The 17,678-nt window shown below is 36.6% G+C and overlaps 2 protein-coding genes across 2 annotated transcripts; both read left to right on the top strand.

The window, feature by feature from the left end:
• Positions 1-774: 774 nt before the first annotated feature.
• On the top strand, positions 775-936 carry LOC125392598 (keratin-associated protein 20-2-like). Its single transcript, XM_048422446.3, has one exon. It carries the CDS (start codon positions 775-777, stop codon positions 934-936), a length of 162 nt encoding a protein of 53 aa, XP_048278403.3.
• Positions 937-16,760: 15,824 nt separating this feature from the next.
• On the top strand, positions 16,761-16,925 carry LOC125392532 (keratin-associated protein 19-7-like). The gene has a single exon (XM_048422320.1). The coding sequence runs from the start codon at positions 16,761-16,763 to the stop codon at positions 16,923-16,925; it is 165 nt and encodes a 54-aa protein (XP_048278277.1).
• Positions 16,926-17,678: the final 753 nt, after the last annotated feature.

Genomic DNA, 17,678 nt, shown 5'->3' with positions numbered 1-17,678 from the left:
TAAAGCTGTGTATCTACAGTTTCTCAGCAAAGCTCACGTGACCATTATTTCAAAAAATTATAAATATTGACCTTGGCTCAACAAAAAATCCATAATGCCTTTTACAGTTTCACCTTCAGGACCACATGGGCTCTTTAAAGGAAACACATAGTACCTACAGTTTATACACATTAAATGGTCTTGTATATGGGGTTGATTTTACAACAACATGCAATAAAACAAAGTATTTAGGAATAAATCCAAATACATCAATGTAAGATGGCAGCTATCCACCAAGTAAAAAAAGAATATAACCAATACTTAGTTTATGATTCATGTGAAAGTCTCAAGGAACATATTCCTCCAGATGAAATTAATTCCAAAATAGCAAAACAAAAGGGGAAAACTGATCTTTCTATAGGGTAATGAAAATGCAGCATATGTAAAAAGTAGAAAACTATGTAATGATTTATATCATCTGAGAGAACCCTGTGATGTTCCATTAAACTGTGTGAAGAATTATGACTTCAAGACTTGAAAATTACATTAGATCTAATATTGGACTATGGGACCTGAGTTAAGAGCACAATAATCTTAGCTATGCAGCCTTGTCTGGCCAGTAAATCATGGAACTCGTGATGTTTCTGAAGCACAGTGCACAGACATGTGACTCTATAATGCCTGTGGCCTTCCCCAGGAACAACCCAGGTGTATAAAAGGCCCTGGACAGATGGGGACACCCAGACTCAAGGATCCTACTGCTTATCATCCTCTGAATACCCCACTACTCACACCATGTGTTACTATGGCAGATACTATGGAAGCCTGGGATACGGCTATGGTGGCCTAGGCTATGGCTGTAGCTATGGTGGCTATGGTGGATATGGTAGATATGGTGGTTATGGTTATTACCGCCCCCTGTGCTATAGAAGGTACTGGTCCTGTGGCTTCTACTGAGAAGATTCTGTACCTGCTTACTCTTTCTTCACTTCAGATATACTTAAATCTTCATAAATCCCATAATTATGAATTATGAAATTCACAATTCAAACTCTCTGAGGAATAACAAATGAAATACAAACCTACATATTATTCTTCTTTAAATTGCTTGCATATGTACAGCAGCAACCTTGTCATCATAATGTTTTGTAAAATGTAGCTCTTTGAGTCTTTCCTCATTCTATGAAAATAAATGATTTTAAATAAAGTATTTTTAAAAAAACAGTTTTCTTAAAGTCTTTCTAAATGTGAATTGTGCATTTGTGTGTGTGTGTGTGTGTGTGTGTGTGTGTGTGTGTATGGTCATATATATATATATATATATATATATATATATATATATATGGTTACAATTGTGTAATTGTGTAAAAATGGGAGATAAGCAAACAAAAGAATGTGAGAGAATATGGAAGAGAGAGAATGGGGGAGGAAGGAGGGAAGTAAGAAAGAGAAAGAAGAAAGAGGATGAAGCAAATAGAAGGAAAGGTTCTCTTTAAACATCCCTCTAGGTGTAGACATTTTACTACATTCATATTCCTGCTATTGTGATGCCACAATGAATTTATTAGTGCAAATATTTGTCTGAGAATGAATTCTTTTGACTGCTAGTTAAATTTTGAGAATGAAAACAAGATAATTGTCTGAATATCTTGGGTGTAGTGTTGACATTACCTTCTAGAATGACCATAACCACTCACATTTAACTGTTTACAAGGTTCCCAATGATGTGGGACAATTCCATATTCTTCCAATTATATTTTAAATAAATACTGATTGGCCAATAGCCAGGCAGGAAGTATCAGCAGGAAAACCAGACAGGAAGTAGAGGTGGAACAATGAGAACAGGAGTATTCTGGGAAGAAGGAAGCTCTTTCCCCAGTCCTGTCTCATCCACCTAAGAAGCAAGATGTGATCTGCCCCACTGGAAAGGGTACTGGGCCATGTGGCTAACATATATAAGAATAATGGATTAATATAAGTTATAAGAGCTAATACAAAGCCTGCGCTAATGGACCAATCAGTTTTATAAATTATATAGACCTTCTGTGTGATTCTTTGGGACCTAATGACTGTGGGAACCGGGTAAGACAGAAACCCCCACAAGCAAGGCCTACATGTTACATCCTTTTACTTCCCCTGTTCTCTAATACCCATTTTCTTCCTAATATCTGTTTTATTAACAACTATGTGGAAATATCTCATTGTGACTTTGACTTAGAATTTTGAAAATTCACCATTGATCATCCATTGATTTTCCTTTGGAAAATATTTATGATAATTCTCTTATTTTCATGTCATGGAACATAGTGATAGGCTGGCAATCAGTATGCCTTAGTGATCTGCCTGCTTTCTAGACCTCCAGCACTAGAGTCTAGGAATGTGAATACACCCCTCTTCCTTTTTCTATGGGTTCTGGGGATTCTAAATCACACCACCATGTTTGCACGGTAAGTATTCTTTTCCACAGCTGTGAGAGAAACTCATAAAGTTACCTGTCTACTTTCTCTGCAATGACTATATGACCATGATTTCAAAAGAAGTTCATAAATATGACCTTGGTTCACTTACAAAACCATAATGCCTTCCATTAAACTTCAAGACCTCTAGATGGGGTCTCTAAGGGAAACATACAGTAGTACCTACAGTTTATGAACACTAAATGGTCTTGTGCTTTTGAATGATCTTAAAGCAGCATGTAATAAAGCAAAGTGCTTAGGAATAAATCTGAATACATTAACAGAGGATGGCAATTACCCAGCTAAACAGGATGCAACTATGTAATAATTTAATTCGTCTGACAGAATCATGTCACGTATTCACTAATCTACAATGAAGAACGTTGTGGAGAGTTGAAAATTAAATCAGATTCCATGATTTCACTAAGGGACCCTACAGGAGCACAATTAGCTAGGTAATTCAGCACTTTATGTCCAGTAGATTATGACATTTATGATATTTTCTGAAGCACAGGGCAGAGATGTATGACAGTGCAATGCATATGGTTTTCCTCAACAACAACTACTCAGGTGTATAAAAGTCCTTGGCAGATGGTGACATCCAGAATGAAGAAACATATCGCCAGCCTTCAGGTGAGTGGTCCTCGCCTGACATGACTATGTCTTACTATGCCAGTTACTATGGAAGCCTAAGCTAAGGTGATGGCGGCCTAGACTGTGGCTATGCCTGTGGTGCCAATGATCCCTATGGTGCCTATAGTTATGGCTGCTGCTGCCCACTGTGCTGTAGATGATACTGGATTTATAGTTTCTACTGAGGAGATTCTACAGCTGCCCAGAATGTTCACTGCTATTTGCTATCTCACTAAAGTGCCTGTAAATTTTTTCACTTCAGGAACTCTTAAATAACTTCAAATATTCTAGCTTTATAACCAAATGTCTGAGGAAAATAAATGAAATTCAGCATGCCCAGCTTGTCCCCACACCTTCAGCTGGACTGTGCGAGCATTTTTGGTCTTTTCACCATCTTCAAAATGTTGTCATATGACTCTCAACTTAGGTATACAAATGTAAGAATTATCAAATAAAGATTACCCTGTGCACATTGATTTATTGTAGTTTATTAAACATAATTGGCCTCCATATGTTGGCACATTTGTATCTGTTTGGTCTCACATATGTAGTCACATAGGAGAGAAATGAGTGAAATAAAGAGGAGGGAGAGAGAAAAATAAAAGGGAGAGAGAGAGAGAGAGAGAGAGAGAACAAAGGGCTGTCACCAACAGTGGAGAAGGGTTCTCTTTTCTCTACATACTCGGTGACATTCAACTTTCTTCTTTCTATATTAGTCATTTTACAACGGAGGGCTGCCATCTCTTCTCGATCTGTATTTGCTTCTCTAAGATATTAGTGTAATAGAACACTATTGTGCCTTTCTGGCCTTTTTCTTTCAGTAACGATCTTTTCTAATTCTCTGTTCATTTTAGCAACACTTTTTTTGGCTGATTAGCATTGAGCATCTTATACATATTTTGTTTATTAATATATTACCTGATGTATTTGTTTTTTTCCCTAGTACAGTGAATTATTTGTTGTACAAAGAATCCATAGTTGGATAGATAAAAAGTTGTCTATTCATGGTTTTTCCACTTGTGTGTGTAGCATGCCCATCACCAACTAAAACATCTCCTGTCCCCTTGAAGTAGTATTTCAATGTAAATATAGTCTTATCTAAACCCAAAGTCACACTTGTGTTGGTGAAGGCTATTTGTTCCTGATCATTCAATCTGTAGTCGAAGGCTTCTCATTTGTTCCCTGACTCTCAGACCTGAAATAATCACACAGAAACTATATTATCTTCAATAATGTTTGGCCAATAGCTAGCTAGTTCTTATATTCTAAACTAACCCATTTCCATTAATCTGTGTATCACCACAAGGTCATGACATACCAGCAAAATTTCAGTGGGCTCTAGTGGAGGCATCTGTCTCTTGTGATAGCTGCATGGCTTCTTGATGCCTCACCATACTCTCTCCCTCTACATCCCTGTTTGGATTTTCTACCTGATTCTGCTCTGCTAAGCCATTGACCAAAAGCAGCTTTATTTATTAATCAATAAAAGCAACACATATACAAAAGGACCTCCCACACCATACTATGTTAGAGGAAGCCCAAATGCATGCTATGCAGTTGTATTTTTGTAATAATTAATTTTTCCAGCTCTCTGCCTCCAACCACTCTTCTGAGTCTCAAGTGTGTGGATTTACAAAATTTAATTTATTCAAGATATTAATCGTTAATATGATGAATAGTTAGCAAAGAATTCTTCCACATTTCATTACTCTGATAATGGCTGTACAGCAGGGTTTATTTGGTTTGTGTGTGTGCGTATGTGTGTGTGCATATGTATGTGTATTTCACTTTGATTTGTTTACATGCTATTCTGTATTACCATGCTGTCATGCTTAGCATTATCTTCTGTCCCATTGCAGCTATTTCCTGAAAATGCATTTTAGAGAATTTTACGTATATTTTCTGCTAAATTTCTCAAATTTTAGTACTAAAATTAACAATTTAAGTCCATTTTTAAGTTATCTTCTTGTTCCCTTCTTGTACACATAAATGTTATATTTTCTCATCTCTATTTACTCAAGAGGGATTTAATTTTTTGCAACATAGCTTTTTGATACCTATGTCAAAAAATAAGTAACCAGGGTCCTGAGGATTTCCCCCAGACTTTCTGCTTTTTTCCATTGGACCTCATACCTGCTTTAATGCTAGCAGCATTTAGTGTCATTAGCTGTGTTTCTGTAGAGTAATCTGAGATGGGCTATTACATTGCCTCCAGCATCGCTCTTTTTTTTTTAGTATTCTATTTTTTGAGTATTAGAGTGCTCTTAGTTTTCACATTCCTTTTTGTATTGTGTTGTCTACTGTTAAGAATGTAATTAAGATTTTGATAAAGGCCACACTAAATACATCTATTAATTTAGTAAATAAAATTCTTACATTATTTATTCTGACAATCTACAAGCATGGATTTCATTCAATTATTTTCTGTCTTCTTCAGCGTTTTTTTCAGTTATTTAAAGTTTTTATTACAGAGGTTATTTAACTCCTTTATTAGATTTAGGCCATGATAATTTGTAAACTATTATGAGTGAAATTGTTCTTTGTTTTTCTTTTTTGAGTTTTTTTGAAGATTTATCATTATTTTTCTTTATTAAAAACAATTTTTAAATTTAAATATTTCCATCATATACTTCCTCTCTCCCAAATCTTCCAGATTCTCTATCCAATCCAACATTAAGTTCTTTCTCAATAAAACAAATAAAAGTCTAATACAATAACAAAACTCCCCCAAACAAAGGAAACAAAATAAAACACACATTCAAAAGAACCACACACACATACACACATACACACACACACACACACACACACACACACACACACACGAAACCAAACCAAAACAAAAACCTGTAGAGTCCAGTTATACATTGGTCATCTATTGCTGAGTATAAACTCTGTCCTACTTGATATACTCAGTGTCACTCTATTAGAAAAAACAGATTTTCTCTCTCCAAGCAGGTAGAAGTGGCAGTTTTGTTGTTAAACTTTGCCATAGTGGCTAGGATTTCATTCATTCAAGCATTCACTTTTTAAAAATATAGCACCAAATATAATAAAATAAAACAAAACTATCACATCAAAATTGACTGTAACAAACCAAAAGAAGGAGAAAGCTCTCCACAAACTGACAGCACGGCCTCATTGCTGAAGACAACACCTACACAACTGTTGTAGGGAGACCACTAGTTTCCCAGCCACCCAGCAGTTCAAACCTGAAATAATCACACAGAAACTATATTATTCAAATCACTGCTTGGACCATTAGCTCTAGCTTTTTATTGGATAACACTTACATGTTAATTTAACCCATTTCCAGTAATCTGTGTATTGCCATGTGGCTGTGGTTTACCGGGTAAAGTTCCTAGCGTCTTTCTCCAATGGGGCTACATGGCTTCTTTCTCTGTCTCTGCCTCCTTTCTCCCAGCATTCAGTTTAGTTTTCCCTGCCTATCTAAGTTCTTCCCTACCAACAGGCCAAGGCAGTTTTTGTATTTACCAATGGTATTCACAGCATACAGAGAGGAATCCCACGTCACACAGTCCATTAAAGATGGAGCTGTCAAGCCAGTCTCCCATGGAGCCTTCACTCCTACACTACAGCATCTTTGGTGCAGGGGCATACTATACATACTCACAAAAGAGAAGAGTAAACACCAGCCCATCTACAAACCCTTTAACTACATTCATGTAGTGCCTGCATGATGAGCTAGGACAGTGACAGCATCAAATCCTTTCCCTGAGGGCTCAGGGAAACTCACAGAAGAGAAGGCAGAAATAGTGTAAGAGTCAGAGGGGATGGAGGACACCAGGAGAAAAAGTCTCCCTAAACCAACTGAGAAAAGCTCATACAAACACACAGAAACTGAAGCAGTGTGCTCAGGGTCTGCACAAGTCTGCATGAGGTTGTGTGTGTGTGTGTGTGTGTGTATTATGACTTCCAGTTTAGTGTTTTTATGGGATTCCTGAGTGTGTCAACATGTGGAGCTCTGATAATTTTGCCTTCTTTGGTTTCTTGACAGGCTCATTAGTGCTATGTAACTATGCTTCAAATTTTTATGTTGATTTTGTAGTGTGTTTCTTAAGGCTCAAAGTGTTTACCAATTTTCAGAGTTTCTTGTGGATTCTTTTAGCTCTCTTAAACATAGCACTATGCCCTCTAAAATTTTTTGACGTATTTCTTTCCTACTTGATATGTACTTATTTATAGAGCTAGCCCTGTAAATTAAGAATGAAAACCTCTTCTGGAATTATTCAGTTCCTAGACTTAGAGGCCTGGTACCTCCCTATATATGTGTTTGTTTGACTGTCAAACTCACTCTCTGCTTTTATATTTCTTCCATAGTTTTTTTACTATTTCTTTCATTTTTGAGTTATATGATTGCAACATTTCCTCATTCTCTGTTATCACTCCAAACATTCCCATATACCCATCCTTGATCTCCTTCCAATTTATAACTTATCTTTCATTAATTGTTGTTATATGAATATAGCTATTTGTATATGCATATGTATTTAAACATACAACTTACTCAGCCTGTATAATATTACTTGTATGTATCTTAAGAAGATTATTATGTTTTGTTTAAATGTATTTCAATGAATGTTATTATAGGTCTCTTGGTGATTTAGTTTCATTGTTTACACCACCTCTTCTTCCACCAGCTACAAACTGACAGACAAAGAAAGAATCCATAGATTGTTCCCTTTTAATGAATTCAGACACATTTTTAGGGAGAACAGTACTGTGGGTGGCACCTATTATTTTGTTCATGCTAAACAAAATCTCCAGCACTGATATAATCCCAGGACTTCTAAAAAATTTTTGAAGGGACATGATACGCTGTAGCTGCAGTGCCATTTTGAAAACCAATGCGACTTCTAATTTAAAAAAAAAAAACATCTAAAAGTTGATGTTGGAAACCAAACTCATTGATAAATGTTTAAGAATAAAGTCTAAAATACTACCATATGAGGCATGAGACAAAGAAAACCATGTCTGACACTTATTAAATGGTCACTAATTTTTCCAGAAAATAAAAATCAACATGTATAAGAAATACACTAACAACAACTGATGATATGTTTATATAAGACGTAGATCACTAACAACAACCAGATCATGCTTCATTAGCGAGTTCCAGGAAATTTATTCACTGAGATACAATGTATTCTATAATAACAAAACAAGCAAAAACAAAGAAATCAGAAAGAAAGTTACCTATGAAATTCTTAAAGAAAACAGATATCAAAAGCAGACAATTACTTTATGTGCATTATATAACAGGATCAGGTCATATGTACACAATAAGCTAAATATAGAATAAGCTAGAGTCTTGGAAATATACCCGGACCCTCATTTTGACACCCATGATTTGATCACAGGTTCATGACACAGAACATAATTACTTCAGGTATGCAGCTTTGTAAATGCAGTAAAACATGCACTGTTTCTCTGAAGCACAGTAGAGAGATGGATAATGTTGCAATACTTGTGGTTTTCCCCAAAGACACAGAAGTATATAAAGGCCTCTGGCAGATGGGGACACACAGACTTGAGAAACCTACTGCTTAGCTTCTCTGAACACTCCTGACACCATGTGTTACTATGGCGGATACTACGGAGGCCTGGGCTACGGCTATGGTGGCCTAGGCTATGGCTGTGGCTGTGGCTATGGTGGCTATGGTGGATGTGGTAGATATGGTGGCTATGGTTATGGCTGCTACCGCCCACTGTGCTATAGAAGATACTGGTCTTATGGCTTCTACTGAAGAGTTTCTGACTGGAAGAGCTTCCAAGTATTTTCACATCAGAGACTCATGCATGCTTTCAAAACTTCTAAGTTTAGGCCAAAATACCTGAAAAATCATTGAAACATAACCTGATCATCTAATTCCTCATCTTCAGTCAGACTGTGATTATCTGCAAAAATGTTTTATCTGCAAATTATTTTCAACTTTAACTCTCAATCTTTGTGTAAAAATTTTTGTATTGTCAAGCAACTAAAAGATTAAACAGTGTAAAATAATTTCTGTATGCTTTGTGCTTTTGTATCTGTTTGTCACATGTGGAGCAGTTGTGGAAAAGTCAGAGAGGAGTGAAGGAGAGGAAGATGGAGGGGGAGAAGAAAAAGGGAAGAAATAAGGTTTGAGGAGAGGACATCAGAGAGAGAGAAACATATCCTTTCAGGGGTCTTGGATGGATAGTTGGTTGTTTTTATAACTTGAATATTGTAAACAATGGAACAATAAAGTTGGCAATGCACATATTTCTTTAGGATCCAATAATTTAATCTGGTTAAAATAACAGTAGTGTGACCTCTAGATATATTCTCTCACTTCCCTCTAGGCTTGCAAGCATGCTAGATGCTATTTTCTGTCATGGCTGCACCAAGTTATATTCCCATCAACAATGGAGAAGTTTTATCCATGTGCTCTGTAACATTCATTTTTTTCTTTTATTTCTCTTTTATATTATTTATTTTATTTTATTGATTTTTTTTAATTGATTGAGTTCTACATTTTTCTCTACTCCCCTCCCTGTCTCTCCCCTCCCCTTCAACCCTCTTCCAAGGTCCCTATGCTCCCAATTTACTCAGAAGACATTGTCTTTTTCTAATTCCAATGTAGATTAGATCTATGTATGACTCCCTTAAGGTCCTCATTGTCATCTAGGTTCTCTAGGATTGGGATTTGTGGGCTGGTTTTCTTTGTTTTATGTTTAAAAACCACTTATGAGTGATAATCACTCATGTGATAATTGTCTTTATGTGTATGGGTTACCTCACTCAAAATGATCTTTGCTAGCCCCATACATTTGCCTGCAAATTTCAAGATATCATTATTTTTTTCTCCTGCGTAGTACTCTATTGTGTAAATGTACCACATTTTACTTATCCATTCTTTGGACAAGGGGCATTTAGGTTGTTCCCAGGTTCTGGCTATGACAAACAATGCTGCTATGAACATAGTTGAGCACATGTCCTTGTGGCACAATTGAGTATTCTTTCGATATATACCCAAAAGTGGTATTACTGGGACTTGAGGAAGGTTGTTTCCTAATTTTCTGAGAAATCACCACACTGACATCCAAAGGGAGTGTGCCAGCTTGCATTCCCACCAACAATGCAGGAGTGTTCCCTTTACCCCACAGCCTCGCCAGCATAACATTCATCTTTTTTAACAAGAGTTATCTAATGGTTGTTGGGTGCAATCTCATCTTGATCTTGATTTACATTCTGCACTATTGGTAGAACATTACTAGTTCCACTTGTCCATCTGTAGCTTTTCATTTGAAAAATGTCTGTTCTAATTCTTGTCTCATTTTGGCATCAGTTTATATTCTTTTGACTGTTTAGCTTAGCTATACATAGCCTATATTAATTTGGTTTATTCGTCTCCTGCCTGATGTACTTGTTTTCTTCCTCTGCATAAAGTTTCTTTGATACAGTTAATGGCTCTGTTCTTCAGAACTTTCTTAGTTGGTATCTGAAAAGTTGTCTGTTTTCATTTCATTTTCTTATGTGTGTGACAACTCTGTGTGTTTTACAGGTGTTCATGTGAATGTGTGTACACAGGTACATGTGTATGAGTGTGCTAATGTGGAAAGGTTCAAAGTTCAGGTCTTTCTCAGTTGCTCTTCAATTTACATATCGAGTTAGAGTTATTAGAACAGGAATCTGGCATTCTAGCTGGTCTGGCAATCCAACTTGCTTCAAATGATATGCAAGGTGAACACAGGAACTGCTGCACTCAACTGGCCTTAAGAAGTCTGTACTTGGTTTCATGTTGTTATTTCATATGCACTGGGCATTTGATTTGGTTCTCATTCATCCCACTATAACCTGCCTTCCCCTGCCTCTCTTCTGCTTTCATGGTTCATGTATTGCAATATTCTCTTGTTTTCCCATCCCTCTGATATGTTCTTGTCTCATGGTGCCCTTTCTGATTGAAAGATTTATCATGTCAAAGTGTGCATGGAAATACACCATAAACACACACAAACAATGTAAATATAGATTCTGTTCATGGCACAAGTTATGCAGCATTTGCCTTTCTTCTTAAACTTTTAGTATAAAGACTTTTTCTAATTTAAAAATGCATTAATTATAAAATCCATACAATTTTTAAAAGATAGTCATCCCCTCAATTTCTACCCTTACTGTATTTATTTCCACCCAACTTTGAGATTATTATTTTTGTTTTACTTTTTTTCGTGAAGTCCAATCTGTGTTGCCCAGCTTGTCTTGGAATTGAGGCCTGCTTTGGTGTGCAGCCAGCCTATCATAGGTTACATCACTAATGAAAATTGATCTTTCAGAAGATGTCAAATCCTAATGACCCCAAAGTTATTGGAAGTCCAATTCTCTCCTCCTTCCAACAAGGAGGAGGTTGAGGGATGTACTGATCTAAGGGTATGACAATAAGTCATTAGTAATCATCTTAATGGTATTTCCATTTAACAGAATAATCAGTATTGGGTTCTCTACAAGGACCTATTAAAACTTTGGCTTTTTATTTTTATTATGATTTTATTCATTTTATCCTTTCTGAATATGTTGGGATGGGAGATATGCATGTGGCATATCGTGAACCTGGAAGTCAGAGGAAAATATGAAAATGGGTCCTCTCCTTCCACCTTATAGGATGCTTAGTGAAAACACAGATTCAAGCATGGGTGTCATGTGCCTTTAGGTACTGAGCCATCTCATCATCCCAGCATTTGTCTTTCTCAGTCTGACTTATTTTGTTTAACATAATGAGCAGTTGAACCCAAACTTTGTAAAGAAAATGATTAGAAGAAAACACTGGGATATGGAAGGACATTTCCTGTTCATGGAGTCACAAGAATTAATTGCATGACAGTGGTTGTGTTTGCTTAGCAACTGTACAGATGTCATGCAATTTTCATCAAAATTCCAATCATGTTCTAACAGAACTAGACAATACAATCCTAAAGATCATGTGAAGGCACAAAACAAACCTAGTATCCAAAATAATACAAAGCTGAAAGGAAGATGCTGGACCTACCACCAAATCTGATCTCATGTTAAACACAGAGCCATAGTAATAAAAGAGAATTGACAATAGCCCAAGAGACAACATACAAAGTTTGAAAGACATGTATAAAAGGAATACATTCAGAATAAAACTAAAATGAATTTATGTAGATATTAACTATCATTAAGTTACCAATAACCAGATCATTTTTTAATTAGGAAGACTAAGGAAATAAATACCTTTCTCCTGATAGAATTACTCTATAATTAAAGAAAGAAAAGAAAAGAAAATACAAAGACCTTTTACCTGTGGAGAATTACAAAACAAACAGGCATAAAAAGAGAGAGTAATGCTTCAATGACTGCCATGGAGACACAGTAGAATTTCCTAAGTATTAAATAAACTAAATACAGAATGAGAAAAAGTCTTGAAAACAGGAACAGAATCTCATGTTAAAACCTCATGATTTGACCATGAGACCCCGACATATGAGCACAATTATCTCAGTTATGCTGATTTGTTTGTCCAATAAACCATGGCATGCTGATGCTTTCTGAAGACAGAGGAAGCATGTATGACATTATAATACCTGTGGTTTCCCCGCCAAAGACCCAGGTGTATAAAAGGCCATTGACAGATGGTGACATCCATACTCAAGAAACCTTCAGCTGCTCATAAGCTAAGCAGTCTACTCCTGACACCATGTGTTACTATGGCAGCTGCTATGGAGGCCTGGGTTACGGCTATGGTAGTCTAGGCTGTGGTTATGGCTGTGGCTATGGTGGCTATGGTGGCTATGGTGGCTATGGTTATGGTTGCTATGGTTATGGTTGCTACCGCCCACTGTGCTACAGAAGGCACTGGTCTTATGGCTTCTACTGAGGAGTTTCTGCAGAGGCCCAGCTTTTCTTACTGAAAATGCTCAGCCAGTCCAAAATATCTTCACAAAAGTCTACCTTTCTACTAAAATATCTAAAAAATAATTGAAATGCTACATAGCCATCTAATTCTTCATCTTCACAGTTACACTGTGATTATGTTTTATGCTATTTTCATCATGCTCTGTAAAATTTTTTCAAGCTTGACTCTCAACTTTTGTGTTAAAATACATGTACTATCAAATAACTAAATGATTAAACAATCCAACCAATTTCTATATACTTTGTGCTTTTGTATCTATCTGGTCACATGTGGTGTGATTGTGGAAAAGTGGAAGGGGAGTCAAGGAAAGGAAGATGGAGAAGGAGAAGGAAAGGAAGGAAATAAGGGTGGAGGACATTAGAGAGAGACATAAACTTTCAGAAGTCATCTACAGATGGACACTTGGTTGTTTTTATAACTTGCTTATTGTAAACAATGTAACAATAAACTTGGTAGTGTACCTATTTAAGATCCAATAATTTAACATAATTATAATAGCAGTAGTCTAACTTCTAGATCTTCTGTTGTTTTCCTTTGTATTTGCAAGCATGCCATATTCTATTTACTGTCATGGTTGCCCGAGTTACATTCTCACCCAAGAAGAAGGGTTCCTTTTATCCACATGCTCTGTATCATACATCTTCCATTTTTAAAGATTAATTATCAAGAGGCAGAGCCAGGAACTAGTCGACAGAAAGTAGCCATAGAGAATTAATGAATCCAGAAAATGGATAGAGCAACACAAAGGAAGCAGTAAAGAGAGCTGTTTTGGTTTGGAACAGCAGAAGAGCAGCTGTTTCAGAGATGCCAGCTAAGGAGGAAGGCCAATTGGTTACTCTTTGGCTTCTCCTAGGTGGCAGGTTTTTATCCCAGAATCTGATGCCCAAGTCTGTGTAGGTAAAATTGTGATATTAAGATTTAGTTTAGAAAACATTTGGCACTCCAATATGTGGCAGGACCACAAGGACAGAGGTCATGCCAGCACGTAGTCCTGCCTCTGCTGGCACTACTGGAGACAACCTGAAAAGTCAGCAGATTTGGTGAGAGACCTGGGAAGTCCTTAAGGGCAACATTAACTAGTACTAAAAATAATTTTTCCCATGTTAAGAAGGGGAAATATCGCAATGCAAGGCATTGGGATAGCATGAATAGTGCCACTTTGGACGGCTTGAAAATGGCAGCAGTAAATGGGGGGTGAATGACCTAACTGGGATTGACGTAATGCTGATTGTAATTGCTGTGAGTCTGGTAATTCATATTTTATCCTTAAAAAGTTGCTTGACAACTGTGTAAAATTTGAAAAGCTGACTGATTAGATACAAGCCTTAGAAAGACTTATTAATTAAAATGAGAAAAATACTTAGATACAGACAGAAGAATTGAGACAAGAATCTGCTGTGCCACTGCATGAAGAAACTGAAGAGGGTCAGTCCAAGGTTATTAGGAAACCAACCTTAGCTTTTCCAGTTACTATAAGAGAATGACCAGGAGATGATAGGTACCCACAAGGTTGTGAAGACGTTAAATAGAATCCTATAGAAAGATTAGATTTGAGAAGCTTTAAGGAAGTGGTCATTTCATATGGTGTTCATCCCCCCATGAGAAGCAGAGAGTAAATTCAGGGACAACTCAGGATATAATTATACCCCAAAATGGAAAGATTTAGCTACAGCAATATTGGAAGCTGGTTCTCAGTTTCAATGGTGGACATGGAGTAAGCCATGATGAGCAAGCCAGTAAACAGACCCACCATAGCCTCTGCAACAACTCCTGCCTCCAGGTCCCTGTCTGTTGGAGTTTCTGTCTTGACTTCCTTCGGTGATATATAAGTCTGACCCAAATAACCCTATCCTCCTCAACTTGCTTTTTATCATGGTGTTTCATCACAGCAATGGGACATAAACTAAGACACCATCTCTCTTCCCACTCAACTTTGAGATTTCTATTTTTTTTCTGATTCCCTCACGTTGTCCGGTTTGTGTCACCCAGCTTCCTGGAAAAGGAAGCCTCTCTAATGTCTGGTCAGCTTACCAGAGGTCACATCATTAACAAAAACTGATCTCTCAGCAAGTATAAAACACTAATAGCACCTCAGTTACTAGTGCTCTACCTCCCTCCTTCTGCCATGCTGGAAATTTGTGTAGTTGGAGCATGCTTGTCTCTTATGCATAATGGCAAAACCACTGGGCTTTCAAAGGTCTGTCTGCCCTGTCCCTTGAAGTCATTCACCAGCTCTTAGTTTTACAATCTTTCTGTCCCCTCTCCTACAAAGATCTCTGAGGCTTCTTGAGAAGTATGGTATGAATGTCCAATTTAAGATTTAAAACTCCATTTTCTTTTGCTATCTGAAAATTTACCACTTGTGGGGAATATCTCTTTGTTAAGTGACATGTATTGAAAGAAACTTCTCTGATGTGAACTGAGGAATATATTAATCTAGGGGGATAAAAGTAAGTCTTTAGGAGTCATTTTAATAGTATGTTTATTTAACTGAATGATTAGCACTGGGTTCTCCCTGGAGACATGAAAATCTGTGACTTTTTTATTAAAATGTCTTCATTTTCTTTTTTCACTTGCGTTGGGCTGGAGGACAAACATATGCTGTATTTCACATCTGGAAATCAGAGGAAAATATGTGAGACTGGCTTTACTCTTTGGGACTTTCAAATCCAACTCAGGACTTCAAGCACAGTGGTGTGTGCTGTTATCTAACGGGCCGTCTAACCAGCCCAGCATTTGTCTCTCCCAGTTTGGCTCATTTTTCTAGCGTAATTATTAGTAGCATCCATTTTCTGTGAAGAAAATAATTGGAAGAAGAAACTAGGATATGGAATGACATCCCAGTAGATTGGGAGAATTAACAACATGAAAATGGCTATGTTTGCTGAAACAATACGAAGATTTCATTCAATCTCCATCAAAATACCAACTGTATTTTTAACAGAGACAGACAATACAATCCTAAAGGAAATATGGAGGCATAAGATGATTCTAAGAGCCCAAACAACAATAAACATAAAGGAAGATGCTGGACCTATCACAAAATCTAATTTCAAATTATACCACAAAGCCATAGTAATAAAAACAAAATAACAAAATAGGCATATAAGTAAGAAATTGAAGAAGTTATCAGAAGATAGATAGATCTCCTATGCTCGTGGACAACTAGGATTAGCAAAACATAGTAAAAAAATATGTGACAGAATGAATATGAGTAGAATACATTTAAAATAAAACCAAAATATGCTTATTTAGATATTGTGTCACCAAGTTAACAATAATATAACAATAACCAGTCCATCCTGCATGAGGGAACTTAGGAAATACATTCCTCCAGATACATTTATTTTATAATAGCAAAGCAAAGCAAAGAAGACATAAAAATCTTTTATGTATTAGAGTACTGTGAAACAGACATAAAAAGAAGAGATAGCTATTTAAATTATTTGTATTGTGTCACAGTGGAGTTTCATATAACTATTAAATAAACTAAAAATAGAATGAAGCAGAGTCCTGAAAACAGAACCAGAATTTCATGTTAAAGTCTTATGCTTTGACCATGGTATCCTAACAAATGTGTATGAACACAATTATCTCAGATATGCTGATTTGTTTGTCCAGTAAACCATGGCATGCTGATGTTTGTGGAAACATTGTAATACCTGTGGTTTTCCCCACCAAACACCTAGGTATATAAAAGGCCCTTAGGAGATGGTGACATTCAGACTCAAGAAACCTACAGCTTGTCCTAAGCTAAGCAGTCCTTTTTGACACCATGTGTTACTATGGAAGCTACTATGGAGGACTAGGCTATGGCTATGGTGGTCTAGGCTGTGGTTATGGCTGTGGCTATGGTGGCTATGGTGGCTATGGTGGTTATGGCTATGGTTACTGCCGCCCACTGTGCTGTAGAAGATACTGGTCTTATGGTTTCTACTGAAGAGTTTATGTATCTTCCAGAAAGTGTTTCTAAGTATTTTCATGACAGCAACTCAAAAATATCTTCTAACTTTACAACAAAGTTATCTGAAACAAAACTGAAAGACAGCATGGTCATCTAATTCCTCATCTTCAGTTGGACTATGATCATGTTTATGATATCTTCATAATACTCTGTAAAATGTCTTCAAGATTGACTCTCAACTCTTGTATAAAACATTTATATTATTAAATAATTAGATGATTAAACAATACAATTCAATTTCTGAGGGTTTTTTGCTTTTGTATCTGTTTGGTCAGGCAGACAGTGGGATGGAGAGGAGGCAGGAGATTCACTTGCCTTGGCAGTGGAGAGGGAGATTGGGAGTGGGCAGGGCTAGTCTCTTAAAGGGGCAGGGTATCCAGGTGACAGGCCAAGCAGCAGATTATAACAACAACAATCAATAACCAGATCATTCTTTATTAGGTAGATGTGGGAAATACATTCTTGCAGATAGAATTACTGTACAACAACAAAGCAAACAAAAGAAAATAAAATACAAAGATCTTTTACCTGTGGAGTATCACAAACCCAACAGATATAAAAAGAGAAAGAACTCTTTCAATGATTGGTGTAGAAGCACAAAAGAGTTTCATTAAGTATTAAATAAAATAAATACAGAATGAGGCAGAGTCTTGACAACAGTACCAGAAATTTATGTTATAGTCCCATGATTTGACCATGGGATTCTGGCCTATGAACACAATTATCTAA

This window comes from Myodes glareolus, chromosome 2, assembly GCF_982192425.1.
Source record: "Myodes glareolus chromosome 2, mMyoGla1.1, whole genome shotgun sequence".
Taxonomy (NCBI): Eukaryota; Metazoa; Chordata; class Mammalia; order Rodentia; family Cricetidae; genus Myodes; species Myodes glareolus.
This window is presented reverse-complemented; position numbering and strand designations above follow the sequence as displayed.

What these genes read in the sequence shown, in the direction of transcription:
- LOC125392598 (XM_048422446.3), top strand. Translation starts at nt 775, where the DNA reads ATGTGTTACTATGGCAGATACTATGGAAGCCTGGGATACGGCTATGGT.
- LOC125392532 (XM_048422320.1), top strand. Translation starts at nt 16,761, where the DNA reads ATGTGTTACTATGGAAGCTACTATGGAGGACTAGGCTATGGCTATGGT.